This window comes from Bos mutus, chromosome X, assembly GCF_027580195.1.
Source record: "Bos mutus isolate GX-2022 chromosome X, NWIPB_WYAK_1.1, whole genome shotgun sequence".
In the NCBI taxonomy this organism is placed as follows: Eukaryota; Metazoa; Chordata; class Mammalia; order Artiodactyla; family Bovidae; genus Bos; species Bos mutus.
In genome coordinates, this window is record NC_091646.1 from 124,784,002 (window position 1) to 124,802,118 (window position 18,117).

At 42.1% G+C, this 18,117-nt stretch overlaps 1 protein-coding gene across 8 annotated transcripts in view; it reads left to right on the forward strand.

The window, feature by feature from the left end:
* Positions 1-18,117, forward strand: part of PPEF1 (protein phosphatase with EF-hand domain 1) — a 158,094-nt gene that overhangs the window by 90,204 nt on the left and 49,773 nt on the right. For all 8 annotated transcript variants that reach the window (XM_070366540.1, XM_070366541.1, XM_070366535.1 and 5 more), the window contains one exon: positions 3,940-3,986. In XM_070366540.1, coding sequence (XP_070222641.1) covers positions 3,940-3,986 — 47 coding nt within the window. The remainder of the gene's footprint in view (positions 1-3,939; positions 3,987-18,117) is intronic.

An 18,117-nucleotide genomic window follows, 5' to 3' on the forward strand; every position in this document is an offset into this window, starting at 1 on the left:
CAGCCAATGAAGCCTGTGGAGCCAGGGCAAGATTTGCTCTCAAAGTGTAATATAATAAGCCAAACAGAGACCGTGATCTGCTCCTGTATGTTTCTAGTACACCTCCAGTTGCCATTGGAGACTTGTCTTTGCATAAAAGGATTTAGAAGAAGACATGAATTAATTAGAGGGCATGTAAGTTCTAGAATCACAAAGTGTAAGGACTGAATGGTTCTTACAGAGGTCAGCTGATCTATCCCTTGTTCTTATGGATAAAATTGAGGCTCAGAAATGGTATTGCCTTCCATGCATTTCTATGTAATAACTTGTCCTCTTCTCTCCACCCCAGCTCACTCAGCTGGTTAGTGGCAGAGTCAGAATTTCAGATCTTTTGCATCCCAGGTTAGAGCCAGTCCCATATCTGCTATCCCAGTCCCATTATGCACTGCTCTGACTGGTGTTTCATTTTCCATCACAAGACAGGGATTAGGGAATGGATTGATTGGACAGTTGCATTTTTTAAAAGATACATCTTGGGCATTTATTAATATTTCCAGACTTTTCCCACATAGCACCATTGGTAGAAGGAAAATCCAGGCTCATACATTTCCATAGCATAGGAAATTTCATTAAATTGTCTTTAATAGCCCGATTGAACCTAGAAAGATTTGGCCATCATTTAAAATCGGGGCCACATTTTCAAAACCATCCTCTGTTTAAGACAGTATTAGGAAAGGGAGAGAAATTATGATGAACCTTTACCATTATTTTAATTTCCAGCTGCAGTTTTTTTACATGCACATCTAAACATGCTCATGGTTCTTAATGTGCATGAAATATAGGTGTTTTAGTCTACATTTATATTATAAAAGTTAACCATGTATGTACTTATATTTTTATATGCAGTGAAAATATCTTTCTGTGGCTTTTACATGATATATCGAGTGTTATCTTTTGCTGTCCAACTAGAAGTTGGTTATATCTTTGTAACCTCAACTCTTAATATGCTGAAACCAATTCATTTATTAGCTTGCTAGCTACAACACTTCTGACTACCCAAAGCTTTGAAAGACAAGTCATCCTGAAGAGAATTAGGAAAACAAAATAATTAAAAATATATATTTAACTAATAAGTAAAGTTCTTCCATTTTTATTTCCTTAGATTTGGAGTGAGAGCAATGAGATTTAAGTATGAAGTAGTATTAATATGCTCTTAATATTCTTCTTGTTGTTCAGTCGCTAAGTCATGTCCTACTCTTTGTGACCCCATGGACTACAGCACGTCAGGCTTCCCTGTTCCTCACTATCTCCCAGAAACCTGAGATACTGGGGATCCTTGGGATCTGCCTTGAACTAAGAACCACTCATCTCTGCAGTCCCATTTTAAGGCTGCTCTCCTTAAATAGGAGCTTTTCAAAGCTCCTAATGTGAAATTGGAAACAATTTAAAAGTCACATTTTTTCCAAACTACATTTTTCTATTTGACACAATTTTGAAAGCTCCTAAAGATGAAGCCAGTGACTCTCTTGATTTCCATATTGCCGAAAGCTCCACAAATGGCTTTTGCCGACTGGTAAATCTCCCAGTGACCAGTGCTATCCTTGCCTTGCTGATCACGGAAAAGTTCCAGGGTCTCTGTAGGATCCAGTGGCAACAGCACATAGTAGTGAACATTAAGAACAGCAGCAGCAACCCCTCTGGACATTCCTGTAGCTCTTCATGGTCTGTGGAGTACCTTGGCATCCATCATCTCCCCATGTCCCCCTGAAGTGGGTGGAGAAGTTTGTATTATCTTCACTTTGCTGATGAGAAGATCATCACATCTCACTTTGATGAGCTCAAAGTGGTGGGTCCTTTTCTGGGTTACCCAGCAAGAAACAGTATCAAGGTGTCAAAAACAGCTCTCCAGAACTTTCTTCTACCGTAGCCCATATGAAGTGCTTACTTTTGGCCATATGAGTATGTTTTAGCCAAGATCTTTAACACGGGTGACTTTAACCATGAGGGATGTTGTTGTAGATGAGGGCTTGACAAGCTCTTCTTTAAGGAACAGGATGATAAACATTTTGGTTTTGTAAACCATACGGTCTCTGTGGCCAACTACTCGGCTCTGCCCTAGTAGCTCAAAAGCAGCCCTAGACAATATGTAAATGAGTTGAGTTCAGTTGCTTAGTCATGTCCAACTCTGTGACCCCATGGATTGCAGCATGCCAGGACTTCCTATCCATCACCAACTCCCGGAGCTTGGTCAAACTCATGTCCATTAAGTCAGTGATGCCATCCAACCATCTCATTCTCTGTCGTCCCCTTCTCCCACTCTCAATCTCTCCCAGCATCAGAGTCTTTTCCAGTGAGTCAGCTCTTTGCATCAGATGGCCAAAGGATTGGAGCTTCAGCTTTAGCATCAGTCCTTCCAATGAATATTCAGGATTGATTTACTTTAAGATCGACTGGTTTGATCTCCTTGCTTAATATTAATATTGTAGTCATTTTATAAATAAGTGCTGGTGATGTTATATTTTTATTTTGTTACTCCCATAATAATTAGACTTACCTCTTGTATATGTTTGGTTAATTTTGTTTGTAGCATTTGGGGAATGTAGCAACTGGGGAAAGTATTCCTAAATTAAATTACATTTGGTAATAAAGTTGGATATAAGGAATAAAAGTTTATGATCAGAGCTTATGAAAGACAAATATTTACCTAGAAATAGTTATCCAAATATGGCTTTTGAATATTCACATATTTGCTCTTGTTTTTAAATTAATGGCTTCATATATTTACATGATTTCTTGAGTTTTATAAAGCAATGCTTTCATTTTTATTTTTGCTAATAGTCTCATTAAGAGAATGTCACATATCTACTCAGAATTTTTAAGTTTCAGATTCTACTGCATGTCCTTGAAAACGTGGCTTTAAAAAGCTGTGCATTTAGCAATTGAATTTAATTATTGAATGCCTACTATGCAGCAGGTACTATAGGAGGCATTTAGGGGTTTAATGATAAATAAGTAATATTGCTGTTCTTCTAGAGATTCTCCTAGTGTAGGCAGTAGAGTACAGTACAGTTTTGAAGTGAGATAAAGTTGAGTTTGAATTCCAGCTCTGCTACTTGGTAGCTGGACAACTTTGTAAGTTACTTAACTACTCTGAGCCTCATTTGTAAAATGAATATGGTGAAAACAATACCCATCTCATAGAGTGGTTATCAGTTCAGTTCAGTCGCTCAGTCGTGTCCGACTCTTTGCGACCCCATGGACTGCAGCACGCCAGGCTTCCCTATCCTTCACCATCTCCCAGAACTTACTCAAACTCATGTCAATCGAGTCGGTGATGCCATCCAACCATCTCATCCTCTGTCGTCCCCTTCTCCTCCCACGTTCAATCTTTCCCAGCATCAGGGTCTTTTCCAATGAGTTGGTTCTTCGCATCAGGTGGCCAAAATATTGGAGTTTCAGCTTCAACATCAGTCCTTCCAATGAATATTCAGGGCTGATTTCTTTTAAGATTGACTGGTTTGATCTCCTTGCAGTCCACAGGACTCTCAAGAGTCTTCTCCAACACCACAGTTCAAAATCATCAATTCTTTGGTGCTCAGCTTTCTTTGTAGTCCAATTCTCACATCCATACTTGACTAGTGGTTTTAGGATTGAACAAGATAGTTCATGTAAACCCTTAGTCTGGCACTTGGCACAGAGTCAGCTAAGCACAGCATAAATGGCAGGAATGAATAGGAAATCGTGACATTGGATGCTGCCCCCTATAGGAAAAGGGATGAAGTTTCCACAGGGTGCTATGGAAACAAACCGTCTCTTGAATTAATATCATCTTAGGATAGCAACCCAATGCCCTGAGAATGCTTGGCATGTATCAGCAGTATTTCAGGTTTTAAATTCTTTTGTACAAAGGGCATTTTCTTGTTTCCTCCTGAATACTGATATTTTTCATTTCATTTTCAGGTGATTTGCATGGGAAGCTAGATGACCTTTTTCTGATCTTCTATAAGGTAAATTATTGTTTTGCTAAATATTTATTTACATTTTTGTTGGGGGAAGGCAGGACTACAGCAGATAACAGTATTAGTTTTATTAGGGATATGTACAAATACAGATGTAATAGGATATTTTTTATTCAAGAAGTTGAAAGTTTTGTTGGTTTTTTTTTCCCACAAAAAGAGTTAAAGATTTGAGTATCTGTTTAATATTAGTATTATCTGTAGATCCATTAGGATTTGTGCCTGATGGTATTTATGTTCTTTATTACTTTGTAAATGTGTAGATGGCACAGGATGGAGAGGGGAGCAGTTTTTTACTTTATTGTTATTTTGTTCAGAAGTGAGCAGGCCACAGCAGTCTTCTCCTCCAGTGCACACTAATTGTGCATGAAAGGAGTCCCCCATAGAAAGTTCCAAACTGCTCTCTTCTCCACCCTGATTCACCACTGCTGGGCTCAGCTGCTCTTCCAATGCTGTGACTCCTTTTCGTTTGAGTGTTGTTTGTGGAAGCCTGCACAGAGGGCACAAAGCAGCTTGGCTGGCATGGAGTTTCTGTGCATCTCTTTGATTGAATTCATTTCTCTCTCTGAGCTAGCACTGCAACCTAAATATTTGCTTATGGGATGATTAGATATAGAAAATTGATCCTGAGGTAACTTCTACCTTTAGAGTGGTGTCCCCTTCATCTTTCTTTTTGATCGGAACGTCTTCCCCACAAGATAGCATGTCAAATAATTGGTCACAGCATAGGTATCTCAAATAGCCTGAAAGAAAATATAGTCTGATTATTATGACGGGAAATCAGTTTTACTCTTTGGGGACTGTAAGAGCTTGAGTAAGCCACGTAACCTCCATGACCCTTAATTCCTTTTTTGCCTACAATATTCTTTTTTTTTTTGAAACCTCCCAGTACTGCCTGCCCTGCACAGGGCCAAGTAGGCAGATTCACTGATGGGGTGTCACTGGCAGGATCTGGGGAGCAGCTGTGCACAGAGGCCTCTCCCATTGGTGAGGCAGGAGATATGAAGGGTGTGGGGACCCTAGTCCGGTGCTGGGACTGCAGAAGCAGAGCCCTGGGACTCTGTGCCGTGGCCTGAGCTCTGATCACACTCTGTCTGCACAGGAAAGGGACTGGCTGGCAGCCCCAGCCTGGCCCTTTTCTCCCCCTGCCCTGAACTCCCCTGGATTCATGACCTTGACCTCTCCTCTTTCCACAGCTTCCTCCTCTCAGGGTCCTGGCCCCAGTCGGTCCTGACGCAGACACTCAAGAGTCTGCAGCTCTGGGACAGAGGGTCCACATGTACTACTCTGGAGTCAGCAGTGATACTGGGGGTTACAGCCAGGTGTGCTGGGTCGCCCTTGGGTCAGTGGCGCCCAAGGCCTACCCAGCACCCCCAGGGCATAATGTCTTCCTTGCCCTATGGGGTCCCTCTCCATTTCACGTCTGGCCACTGGCCTCCTCCAGCTGCAGCTGGAGGACTCACTCTATTGCCTGAGTGCTTGCTTTCCAGGAGCACCTCACTCCCAGGGGTCCCACACTTACAGAGAAGGCTCGTCACCCAGCCCTTGCCCAATACCACAAAGGGGCCCAGTGTCTGGGGTCTGAAACCCGCCTCCCAAGCACAGGTTCGGAACCTCACCGTGGCTTCGCGAATGGGTCCCCAACTCGCTGAAGCTGCCTCTTCTAACACAACAGCAGGACCAAAGCTCTCTTAGGAAAATGACTTGGGAAACTAAAGGGTGCTCATCCTCCTCCTGCCCTGAGGGCCTCAGGCCCCAGATGCTATCCAGCGCCAAGATGACCAGAACGGAGTGGACACCAGAGGTGGCCAAGGGGATCAGCTTACCTCAAGATGACTTCCACCCGCACTGGTTCAGCTCACAATGGCCTCAGGCCCTCACACACCTGGTTTCCCTGGTCTCCTATCCTCTAAGTCACCCGTGTCCACCCGAGCCTGAGAGCAAGAACCAAAATGCTCCATAAGTAAGAAGACGGTACGTCAACATGCGTATTTAGGAAGCCTGAGAATACACTGAAAACCGGAGAGCTGACCCCGCCACGTGACTGCACGTCTCCTCATCTCCAAATCTGAGCAATTTCTCGAGGGCTGGACCAGCGGACAATGGAAGCCCCGAGCTGGTGCTCGGGTCAAAGTGCCCTTCCTCTAAGGACACTGACCACCATCCCGCAGCCCCATTTCGGTCCCTTGCTTGGCCCACCACGCCCTGGCACCTCCAGAGGGGACCCCACGTCCAGTGCCAAGCAGCGGCAGACCGTGGTTCGCTGCATTATTGCGTCCACAGCGCGGTCCCGCAGCCTCTTTCTGGAGCACGTGGCCCCAGCTGGCTCCTCCCCTGCTTCAGCCTTCACTCCAGCCCGCGGTCCCATAACTCCTTTTAGGGCAGCAAATAGAACTGCGGGTCCGTGGGAGCGAACAAGGGACTAGCTCAAGCTCACCTTGAGGGAAAGCTGGGAACCCGAGGCAGGAACTTACGGTTTGTGCAGCTGTGCCTCTCCACGTGCAATATTCTTTTTTTAAAAAAATATTATTGAAATATGGTTGGTTTACAATATTGTTTTCAGGTGTACAGAAAAGTGATTCATATATATGTTTATGTATATACGTATGTGTATATGTGTATATATACATATATACATATGTATGTGTATTTGTGTGTGTGTGTGTATTCAGTCGCTCAGTCGTGTCTGACTCTTTGTGACCCCATGAACTGTAGCTAGCCAGGCTCCTCTGTCCAGGGAATTTTCTAAGCAAGAAAACTGGAGTGGGTTGCCATTTCCTACTCTAGGGGATCTTCCTGACCCAGGGATTGAACCTGAGTCTCTTGTGTCTCCTGCATTGGCAGGCAGATTCTTTGCCACTGTGCCACCTGGGAAGCCCATGTGTGTGTGTATATATTTATCAGGGAGCAGGCTTACTGGGGTGAAGACCCAGGAAGTAGGATGGTTGAGAAGTTGCAAGGGGTATAGTCCTAGGAGATGAATGGGTCCAAGGTGGAGTCCAGAATGTCGGTGGTTGAAGTGAATGAAAGAGAATATTGGAGATGAGGAGATCAAGCATGTGAATAGCAGGTGTGGTGAGTGAGTTGGCCACAGGCCTGAGAGATAAAAGCAGGAGAGGAAGTTTAGTCAGAGCCTAGAAGGACGAGAGGCTTTTATCCAAGACTGGCAAAGTGTTGGTCTGTTGGTGGCCCTATGGAGCAGGTGAACCCTCTCCAGCTCCTGACCCTGAGGTCTCCATCCTGGGGAGGAATGGGTCCTTTCCTTCCAGAGGCCTGCAGGAGTCAGGAGTCCAGCACCGTTCCTAAGGGAGGCCAAGATTTCCAGAGGGATGTCTTGCTGAATGAGTTGAAGGCAGAAGGGAGTTCATTTACACAGTTTGAGGAATGGGATTTGTTTAAATCTACACATAGCACCATATAAATGTTCAGAAGTGCAGTCTTGTTATTTTTGACGATTACAGTCTGAGGATGGAGGAAGGGTGGAGGCATGTGGGTAATAACCACAGCAGAATATCTGATAATTATTTCTCTGGAGGTTTGGGGGAAATACAGAAAAGGGAAAATAGTTGAGTAAATTAAATGGGAAAAGTGACTTCCTAGGCAATTAGAAAAGAAAATTTCTCAAGAGGTAGTTGAAGATACTAAGGTGTGATCAGGGAAGGGACACTGGAGTACACAGACACGAGAAGAGAATGTTTCTTTAATTTCATTGGCAAAACTAAATGGAATATATAAAACTGGAAAGTTCTAATGTAAAGACTGAACAGGAGGAGGTGGGTGGTAAGAAGTACTATAAAAAGGACTTAAGGTGAAATTATAGCATTCACATGAAAACAAGAAATATTTTGAGAGTTAACCAATGATGGTGTTCAGGAAGTGGAGATTGAGAGCCCAGTGATGAAAGAGTAAAGCTCTGTTATTTGGGATAGATTTGAGTAGAGGGAGGTGAGAGGAATGTCTGGAAATAAGATATTTGGAAAGTAGAGCCATGAGTTAGAATTTTAACAGACTTGAGTGAGGAGCAGATAAAAAGTACCCTGGACATGGAATAAACTACATGCACCAGAATCTTGAAATTGCCTGGTTTAAAAAAGACAACTAAGGGGAGAGCCATTGATGACAGCAGGCTTCCATCTTAAGAAACTGAAAAGATGATGCAATTAATGGTGTCTGAGAAGGGAGAGTGACCTGGTGGCCTTGCGAGGATGGTGAGACACTTAGCTTGTGGGTAAGGAGTGTGCTAAGTTAGAGGCCAAGGAAGGAATGGGCAGGACACAGACGCATCTCAAGAAGCTATGCTGTATGGTGATCTGTAACTTGTGACAGTCAGCAATTTGCCTTTTCTGTCTTACTTTTTATCCAAAGTTTAAATGAGTAATGGTGGTAGATCACACAAGTAGAGTAGGCCTAAAACCATGAACAGAAATTGTTCTGGGTACAACGTTTCTACCTGAATACAAAGGACAGTGATATCCACCTGTCCAAAGAACAAACTCCCATCTTATTATCACTCCTATGGTTCCAAGTCCAGAATTAAGTAAAAAGGGTCTCTGAACTCTTGAAATCACTGTCAGAAATCCAATGAACTTTACTCACGGGATGAGCTCTAGGCCCTTACTCAATGCCCAATGACCATATATCTGCAAAACCTTATCTGACACATTATTCCTGTAAGTTTGCCTGTCTGGTTACCCACGCTGCCACAGATTAGGGAGTGAGAGGGGAAAGGAAAAGTGAGATAGAATGAGAACGATGAAAAATAAAATTCTTTCTGACAGTACGAGGAGATCTAAAACTATCAAAATGAGGTAGAAATGAAGCAGTAACATTAAGTGTTATGGGGCTGTGTGTGTCGGGAAGAGCTCCGTCCTGAGCCCTTCTGAGGGGATGTGCCTGAGGGGATGCTTAGATTGATGAACCTGCATGGTCAAGAAAGTTTGAAGTTCTATGATGTACACTCTGTTAAGAAGTAGAGAGACCAAATGGCCCATTTTCAGAACTCTTAGCCAGAATGGTTAAGTAATTTAAAAATGTATTTTAGCTTTTAAAGGAATAAACTTCATTGATCTGGAAAATTCGTTTGAGCAGTGCTGCAGTATGAGGAGTGTTGTTGGTTCTTAGGTACAAGATGAGAGAGCATGAAAAAAAGAAAGATCAGGTGAGGAAAGAGTAATAGGCCAGGAAAGCAGATGAGGAGGAAAGGAAGAACACCTTAAAAATGAGGAGAGAGGTAGAGAGTGGTGGGTTTCTCTCGAGGCATCAGATGCAGAGCTTGCCTGCATGAGGATTACAGCAAATGCTCACTGTGACCACAGCAGTCACTTGATTGCTTCAGGAAAAGGTAGAGTTTCTGTGATGGTGACTGGTTCTTGTTACTCAGTGCATCAGCAATGTGTTAAAGCCCAGTGATAGGTAATGCCCGCATGTGACGCTCTCCTCTGGTTCATTCATGGGAGCACACAGGACTAAGGCACCTCAGTGTAAGCCATGGGCTCACTCTCTTCTTTCTAGAAGCAGCTAGTGACCAGGCTTTAACTCATCCTTATTTAACTTATTATTTAATTTATTAAAAGTACTTTATTATTAATTAAAATTGGTTTATTTTATTTAAGTTCTGGTTGAACCTGAATTTTAGGGAATAGTTTGGAAACTATATCCTGTGGGAGATTTTTTAAGCTATAAGTGGCCAAAGCTTATACTGTACTCTAACTTTTTTCTTTCCATCAACCTAAAAGAGAAACCAGGAAAAACTCAGGCTTTGAATTAAAACATAATTGTAATTCATCTTTCAGTTGGTGTTTTGCTAGACAGTTTCTCCCTCATCATTTCTTTTTTATAGTATAGAGTGAGTAGGCTGCAGGGCTGGGGCTGGTCCAGGGCCAACACAGGGCATAGCCTGAGAGGGAGAGTTACAATGTAGGGTCGCTGAGATGCCTTGCCATATTACCCTTTTCATCCAAATGACTGGTTCAGTTTAAGACTTCTATTTGTTACAACTGATCATATGCAGAAGTGCATCTGTCCACTAATTTACTCATTCAGTAAACTTTTATCCAGTCCCTACAGTGTTCAAAGCCCTGTGTAAAAACTGTGGGAAGATACAAAGATGAGTATAAATTTCATTTCACATATATTTATTAAATACCTATTATAAATGAGATACTGTGCTATGTTGGTGATACAGTATGACTAAGATGCAACTTTTGGCCCCAAAGGCATCACAGTTTAGTGGGGTAGGTCAACCAATAAAAAGACAAGATAGTTCAGGGTACGACATGTTATAATTGGGGTATGCATGTTTCCAAGGGAGCACATTGGAGGGGCACCTAAGTCGTGGGAGACTTTCTGGATAAGGTGACATTAAGATAGTCCCTTCACAGAGTTTTAGTAATTTAGTAAGTGCCTAATCATGAAGGAAAGTTTTGAAGAATCAGAAAAGATTAATCCCACACCCTTTTTGTGGTGTGCTGCAATAAATGATGGAATTTGTACAAGTGATCATTTTTGTTTTGACATTTTAGTTTCTTTAATATTTGGTTATCCTTACAAATTGTATAATTTAGCACCTTAAGACCAAGCTAGACAGTTTCAGCTCACAATCCTATCAGGTTTTAAGGAATTCCTTTGCATGCCATATGATTAACCATGATACACCTTTACTAAAAGAGTATCTCAACTTTATATGGCTTTGGATATCATCAAGTGAACAGATTTACGTGGCATTAGTTGTTGTTCAGTCGCTAGGTTGTGTCTGACTCTTTGCAACCCCATGGACTGCAGTATGCCAGGCTTCCTTGTCCTTCACTAATTCCCGGAGTTTGCTCAAACTCATCTCCATTGAGTCAGTGATGCCATCCAACCATCTCATCCTCTGTCACCCCCTTCTCCTGCCCTCAATCTTTCCTAGCATCAAGGTCTTTAGCAGTGAGTCAGCTCTTCACGTCAGGTGACCATAGTATTGGATCTTCAGTATATATCCTTCTAATGAATATTCAGGGTTGATTTCCTTCAGGATGGACTGGTTGGATCTCCTTGCAGTCCAAGGGACTCTCAAGAGTCTTCTCCAACACCACAGTTCAAAAGCATCAATTCTTCAGCGCTCAGCTTTCTTCACAGTCCAACTCTCACATCCATACATGACCACTGGAAAAACCATAGCTTTGACTATACTGACCTTTGTTGGCAAAGTGATGTCTCTGCTTTTTAATATGCTGTCTAGATTTGTCATAGCTTTTCTTCCAAGGGGTAAGCGTCTTTTAATTTCATAGCTACAGTCACCATCCATAGTGATTTTGGAGCTCAAGAAAATAAAATCTGTCACTGTTTCCACTGGCATTAGTTAGGTCCTATTTTTAGACTTTATTTCCTGAAAAGGTTAATTTTAATCAGCACTCTCGCTTAATTGAAGTGACCAATTTGGAATTCTTCATTCAGAACTTTAGCCTTGCTAAAATTACAAGACATTTTTCCTCATTGAATAGAAAGCTGGAAATTTTAGACTAAGTATTGGAAAGTTAGTTTGTTAAACTGATGCTGTCTGTGGAGACCTCCTGCAGTTGAAAGAGAGATGTACATGGACAGAGAGAAGCTAATTGCTTCTCAACCCTGCCGGTGTCATACTGATGCGGTCCGTGGGAGCCACACAGCCTTGTTTTCCTTTTCTTTCTCTCTTCCCCACCATCCTCCATCCCACCCCTTATGACCCAGATTTGCCAGCTGTGAAGGTCATTAAATATTTTCTTTTTTCTCTGTTGCTGATATGCTTCCTACTGCCACAGCAGTCAATTCTTTACCCTTTAAAATTAAGACAGTATGTTACAATCGGAACAGATCTCTTAAATACAGTTTGCAAATGAAATAAAAATTAAAATAATGTGGAGTTGAGGTCCAGAGGTTATTTGATGTGCTTTGGGAAAATATCCAAAAAAATTGCAGTTATTTCTAGATGTCTTATGTAAAATATATCAGAGGGAAATAGGACTCTCTATCTCTACTCAGTTCATTGTGGTCTGCTGCTTTTCCCCTTGAAGGTCATCTGATGCTGTGCAGAGTCGTAGTTAACCCTGGGTTTTCTATATCTGTCAGTGTATCAGCTGCGGAATAAGCCAGAGAGTTTGGTTTACTGGAACTGAGTGAAGGATGGGTTCACTCAGCGGCAGTAAGTCCTCTTTTGAAAGAAATCCAGAGAAGCCTCAGTAACCAGAAGTCTAAATATCCTAGAGACCCACGTCCCAGAAGACTTAGATCATCTTTTTATCTGTTTTCCAATTCTCCTATTATTCTAAGACTAAAATGTATTTGAACTCAGACTGTGTAAAGTAATACAACTAGTCCTGGACCAGTTGTATCTTAAGTGCAGATCCTATACACCCAAATAAGTCTTGCCTTTGCCTTCAGAGGCTCAACACTTAACAGAAGTTCAGTATATAATTAGGACTCCTTTTAGAATCACTTTCAGAGACAGTGACATTTTCTACTGAATGAGCTTCATTATCACAAACCTTATTCTTTTGAAGACATGTGATTTTTTTTGAAAAGGTTAAAGCTTATTGGGTGTCAAGTGTGCTATGTAAGGTGTATGGCTTAGCTGATCATTACTATATGGGACTTAAAATTAGCTTTGACTAAAGAAATTCACTATTCATGGCTCATAGAAGAGGTGAAATACCTGTAAACGAAGTTGATTTAACTGGAGATGAATTCTACTACCAGAAAATTGGTCATCCCAGTGAAAAATAGTTTACATCTTTGTTCAAATTTTGGCTGCTGTTTTTCTCAAATTTTTATACTAAGGTTATACTGATCTTATCAGATAAATTGGAGAGATTTACATCTTTTTCTGTGGTTTAGAACTTAAATCCCTTGTGCTCAAACTTAGCTAAACTTTGTAATCACCCAAGGAAATAGGAAAAAAAAAACACCAAACTACTGAGAGATGTACATCTCCACTCCCAGAGATGCTGATGGACACCTAGGAATCATCATGTGATTCTAATATGCAGGCAAGGATGGGAATCATTGGTTGAAGGAACCTCAAACTATTTGCTTAAAAAAAAAAAAAACTATTTGCTTTTGAAAATGGAAAGAGAGCTCTGCTATAAAGCCACATGCAAGTCTGTTCTCTATGTCTGCATCTGCATTGCTGTCCTGCAAGTAAGTTCATCAGTAGCATGTTTCTAGATGCCATGCTGCTAAGTCACTTAGTCGTGTCCGACTCTGTGTGACCCTATAGACGGCAGCCACCAGGCTCCCCCGTCCCTGGGATTCTCCAGGCAAGAACACTGGAGTGGGTTGCCATTTCCTTCTCCAGTGCAGGAAAATGAAAAATGAAAGGGAAGTCACTCAGTCGTGTCTGACTCTTCGCGACCCCACGGACTGCAGCCCACCAGGCTCCTCCGTCCATGGGATTTTCTGGGCAAACTATTGGAGTGGGGTGCCATTGCCTTCTCCGTCTAGATGCTATATATATATATATGCGTTAATATACGATATTTGTTTTTCTCTTTCTGACTTACTTCACTCTGTATAATAGGCTCTAGGTTCACCCACATCATTAGAGCTGACTCAAATGCATTCCTTTTTACAGCTGGAGAAGGAAAGGATGGGACAAATTGAGAGAGTAGCATGGAAACATATACATTCAGATCAGATCAGATCAGTCACTCAGTCGTGTCCGACTCTTTGCAACCCCATGAATCACAGCACGCCAGGCCTCCCTGTCCATCACCAACTCCCGGAGTTCACTGAGACTCACGTCCATCACCAACTCCCGGAGTTCACTGAGACTCACGTCCATCACCAACTCCCGGAGTTCATTCAGACTCACATCCATCGAGTCAGTGATGCCATCCAGCCATCTCATCCTCTGTTGTCCCCTTCTCCTCCTGCCCCCAATCCCTCCCAACATCAGAGTCTTTTCTAGTGAGTCAACTCTTCACATGAGGTGGCCAAAGTCCTGGAGTTTCAGCTTTAGTATCATTCCCTCCAAAGAAATCCCAGGGCTGATCTCCTTCAGAATGGACTGGTTGGATCTCCTTGCAGTCCAAGGGACTCTCAAGAGTCTTCTCCAACACCACAGTTCAAAAGCATCAATTTTTCAGCACTCAGCCTTCTTCACAGTCCAACTCTCACATCCATACATGACCACAGGAAAAACCATAGCCTTGACTAGACAGACCTTTGTTGGCAAAGTAATGTCTCTGCTTTTGAGTATGCTATCGAGGTTGGTCATAACTTTCCTTCCAAGGAGTAAGTGTCTTTTAATTTCATGGCTGCAGTCACCATCTGCAGTGATTTTGGAGCCCAGAAAAATAAAGTCTGACACTGTTTCCACTGTTTCCCCATCTATTTCCCATGAAGTGATGGGACCGGATGCCATGATCTTCGTTTTCTGAATGTTGAGCTTGAAGCCAACTTTTCACTCTCCTCTTTCACTTTCATCAAGAGGCTTTTTAGTTCCTCTTCACTTTCTGCCATAAGGGTGGTGTCATCTGCATATCTCAGGTTATTGATATTTCTCTCTGCACTCTTGATTCCAGCTTGTGTTTCTTCCAGTCCAGCGTTTCTCATGATGTACTCATTACCATATGTAAAATAGATAGTGGAAATTTAGTGTATGACACAGGAAGCTGAAAGGTGATGCTCTGTGACCACTTGAAGGGGTGGGATGGGGTGGGAGGTGGAGGGAGGTTCAAGAAGGAGGGGACATAATATACCTATGGCTGATTCATGCGAAGCCAACACAATATTGTAAAGCAATTATCTTCTAGTTAAAAAAATAAATTAAAAAGTTGACCAAAAAATGCTTAAAAAAAATGCTGTATGCAGCCAATGCACTTTTTTAGTGTTCTATTTCTTTTGAATCAGTTTTCAGTCAGTTCAGTCTGCTCAGTTGTGTCCGACTCTGCGACCCTGTGAACTGCAGGATGCCAGGCTTCCCTGTCCATCACCAACTCCTGGAACCTACTCAAACTCATGTCCATTGCGTCGATGATGCCATCCACCCATCTCATCCTCTGTTATCTCCTTCTCCTCCTGCCCTCAATCTTTCCCAGCATCAGGGTCTTTTCAAATGAGTTGGTTCATTGCATCAGGTGGCCAAAGTATTGGAGTTTCAGCTTCAGCATCAGTCCTTCCAATGAATATTCAGGACTGATTTCTTTTAGAATTGACTGGTTGGATCTCCTGGCAGTCCAAGGGACTCTCAAGAGTCTTCTCCAACAACACAGTTCAAAAGCATCAATTCTTGGCGCTCAGCCTTCTTTATGGTCCAACTCTCACATCCATACATGACTACTGGAAAAACCATAGCTTTGACTAGATGGACCTTTGTTGGTAAAGTAATGCCTCTGCTTTTTAATATGCTGTCTAGGTTGATCATAGCTTTTCTTCCAAGTAGCAAGCGTCTTTTAATTTCATGGCTGCGGTCACCATCTGCAGTGATTTTGGAGACCCCCAAAATAAAGTCTCTTACTGTTTCCATTGTTTCTCCATTTATTTGCCATGAAGTTATTCGACCAGATGCCATGATCTTAGTTATCTGAATGTTGAGTTTTAAGCCAACTTTTTCACTCTCCTCTTTCACTTTAATCAAGAGGCTCTTTAGTTCTTCCTCACCTTCTGCCGTAAGGGTCACATCATCTGCATATCTGAGGTTATTGATATTTCTCCTGGCAGTCTTAATTCCAGCTTGTGCTTCATCCAGCTCAGCATTTTGCATGATATACTCTGCATAAGTTAAATAAGCAGGGTGACAATTTACAGCCTTGATGTACTCCTTTCCCAATTTGGAACCAGTCTGTTGTTCTATGTCCAGTTCTAACGATTGCTTCTTGACCTGCATACAGATTTCTCAGGAGACAGATCAGATGGTCTGGTATTCCCATCTCTAAGAATTTTCCACAGTTTGTTGTGATCCACACAGTCAGAGGCTTTGGCGTAGTCAATAAAGCAAAAGTAGATGTTTTTCTGGAGCTCTCTTGCTTTTTCGATGGTCCAGCAGATGTTGGCAATTGGATCTCTGGTTCCTCTGCCTTTTCTAAATCCAGCTTGAACATCTGGAAGTTCACGGTTCATGTATTGCTGAAGCCTGGCTTGGAGAATTTTGAGCATTACTTTGCTCCGGGTGAGATGAGTGCAATTGCACAGTAGTTTGAACATTCTTTGGCATTGCCTTTCTTGGGGATTGGAATGAAAACTCACCTTTTCCTATGGCCATTGCTGAGTTTTCCAGATTTGCTGGCATATTGATTGCAGCACTTTCACAGCATCATCTTTTAGGATTTGAAATAGCTCCACTGGAATTCCATCACCTCCACTAGCTTTGTGCATAGTGACGCTTTCTAAGGCCCACTTGACTTCACATTCTAGGATGTCTGGCTCTAAGTCAGTGATCACACCATCATGATTATCTGGGTCATGAAGATCTTTTTTGTACAGTTTTTCTGTGTATTCTTGCCACCTCTTCTTAATATCTTCTGCTTCTGTTAGGTCCATACTATTTGTGTCCTTTATCAAGCCCATCTTTGCATGAAATTTTCCCTTGGTATCTCTAATTTTCTGAAGAGATCTCTCGTCTTTCCCATTCTATTGTTTTCATCTATTTCTTTGCATTGATCACAGAGGAAGACTTTCTTTCTTATTTCTCCTTGCTATTCTTTGGAACTCTGCATTCAAATGGGTATGATCAGGAAACAACTGCTTAATTAAACTTTAATTAAGGATATAAAGAGTAATAGAATAAGGATAGCTCAGTAGGAAAATTCAGTGAAGAAAGAGGCTGAATAATTCAGCCAGAAGGTAAGAGAAAGAACGACATGGTGAGACCAAATTTCGGTGAACAAGGCCCGCACTTTATTTTCCAAAGTAGTTTTTATACCTTAAGTTATGCATAGAGGATAATGGGGGAAGGGGTAGAGTCATGCAGCAAGCCAGGCTTTCTTCCTGCAAACTTATCATATGCAAAAGCTTAGGTGATTTGCATCATCTTCTGGCCCGGAGGCCTGTTAACATTTTAAGACCCTTTCTTCAGAAAACTTATTTTTCTCTAAAGGTGATTGGTCAGGAGCCACCCTCCAAAAAGCATTAGATAAAGTTGCATTCCTACAGAGCAAAGGTGTGGTGGGCTATAACAAGAAAAAGAATTAACTCAAGGGTCCCAGGTTACAAACATTAAAGCTACTATTTACACAAATTATATTAATCAATACACTGCCAGGGACACAGCAGGTAAGGGATATGGAAACTTAGCAGCAAACATTGGCCCAACAAGTGAAAATCCCTTCACCAATACAATTTCTAATCAATCTTTTAACTACTCAAAAGAATCTGTGTTTAGACAGTTTAGAACATCTCCTGCCTCTCACAGTTGGGAGGCTCTGAACAATCACATGTGGCCGGAAAAACCTATTCAGGCAGGCTAGAGGATTTCCAAAGGAGTTTGTAGGTTAAACACTGTCACACCCAGGAATTATTAACTGGAACTGTAAGCTAACTCTTTTTTCAGAGAGAGGTAGTGGGGGACAGCCCCCTGTAAAGTCAGAGGTGTAGGTGAAGGCACAAAGCAGAAAGTAGGCAGACTCTGGTTTTGGGGCTAGATGCTCGAGAATTTCCTGGGCGGACTCCTGAAGCTCAATCCCGCCTTTGCGTATGCTGAGCCTCCTTCCTCATGACCTTTGTCATGGGCAGAGTTCCTCGCACTGGCTCCCAGCAGTGATAGAATTCCAGTTGAGCTATTCCAGATCCTGAAAGATGATGCTGTGGAAAGTGCTGCACTCAATATGCAATATGCACTCAATATCTTGAATCTATTTGTCACTTCCACTATATAATCATAAGGGATTTGATTTAGGTCATACCTGAATGGTCTAGTGGTTTTCCCTACTCTCTTCAATTTAAGTCTGAATTTGGCAATAAGGAGTTTATAATCTGAGCCACAGTCAGCTCCCGGTCTTGTTTTTGCTGACTGTATAGAGCTTCTCCATCTTTGGCTGCAAACAATGTAATCATTCTGATTTCGATATTGACTATCTGGTGATGTCCATGTGTAGAGTCTTCTCTTGTGTTGTTGGAAGAGGGTGTTTTCTATGACCAGTGCGTTTTCTTGGCAAAACTCTGTTAGCCT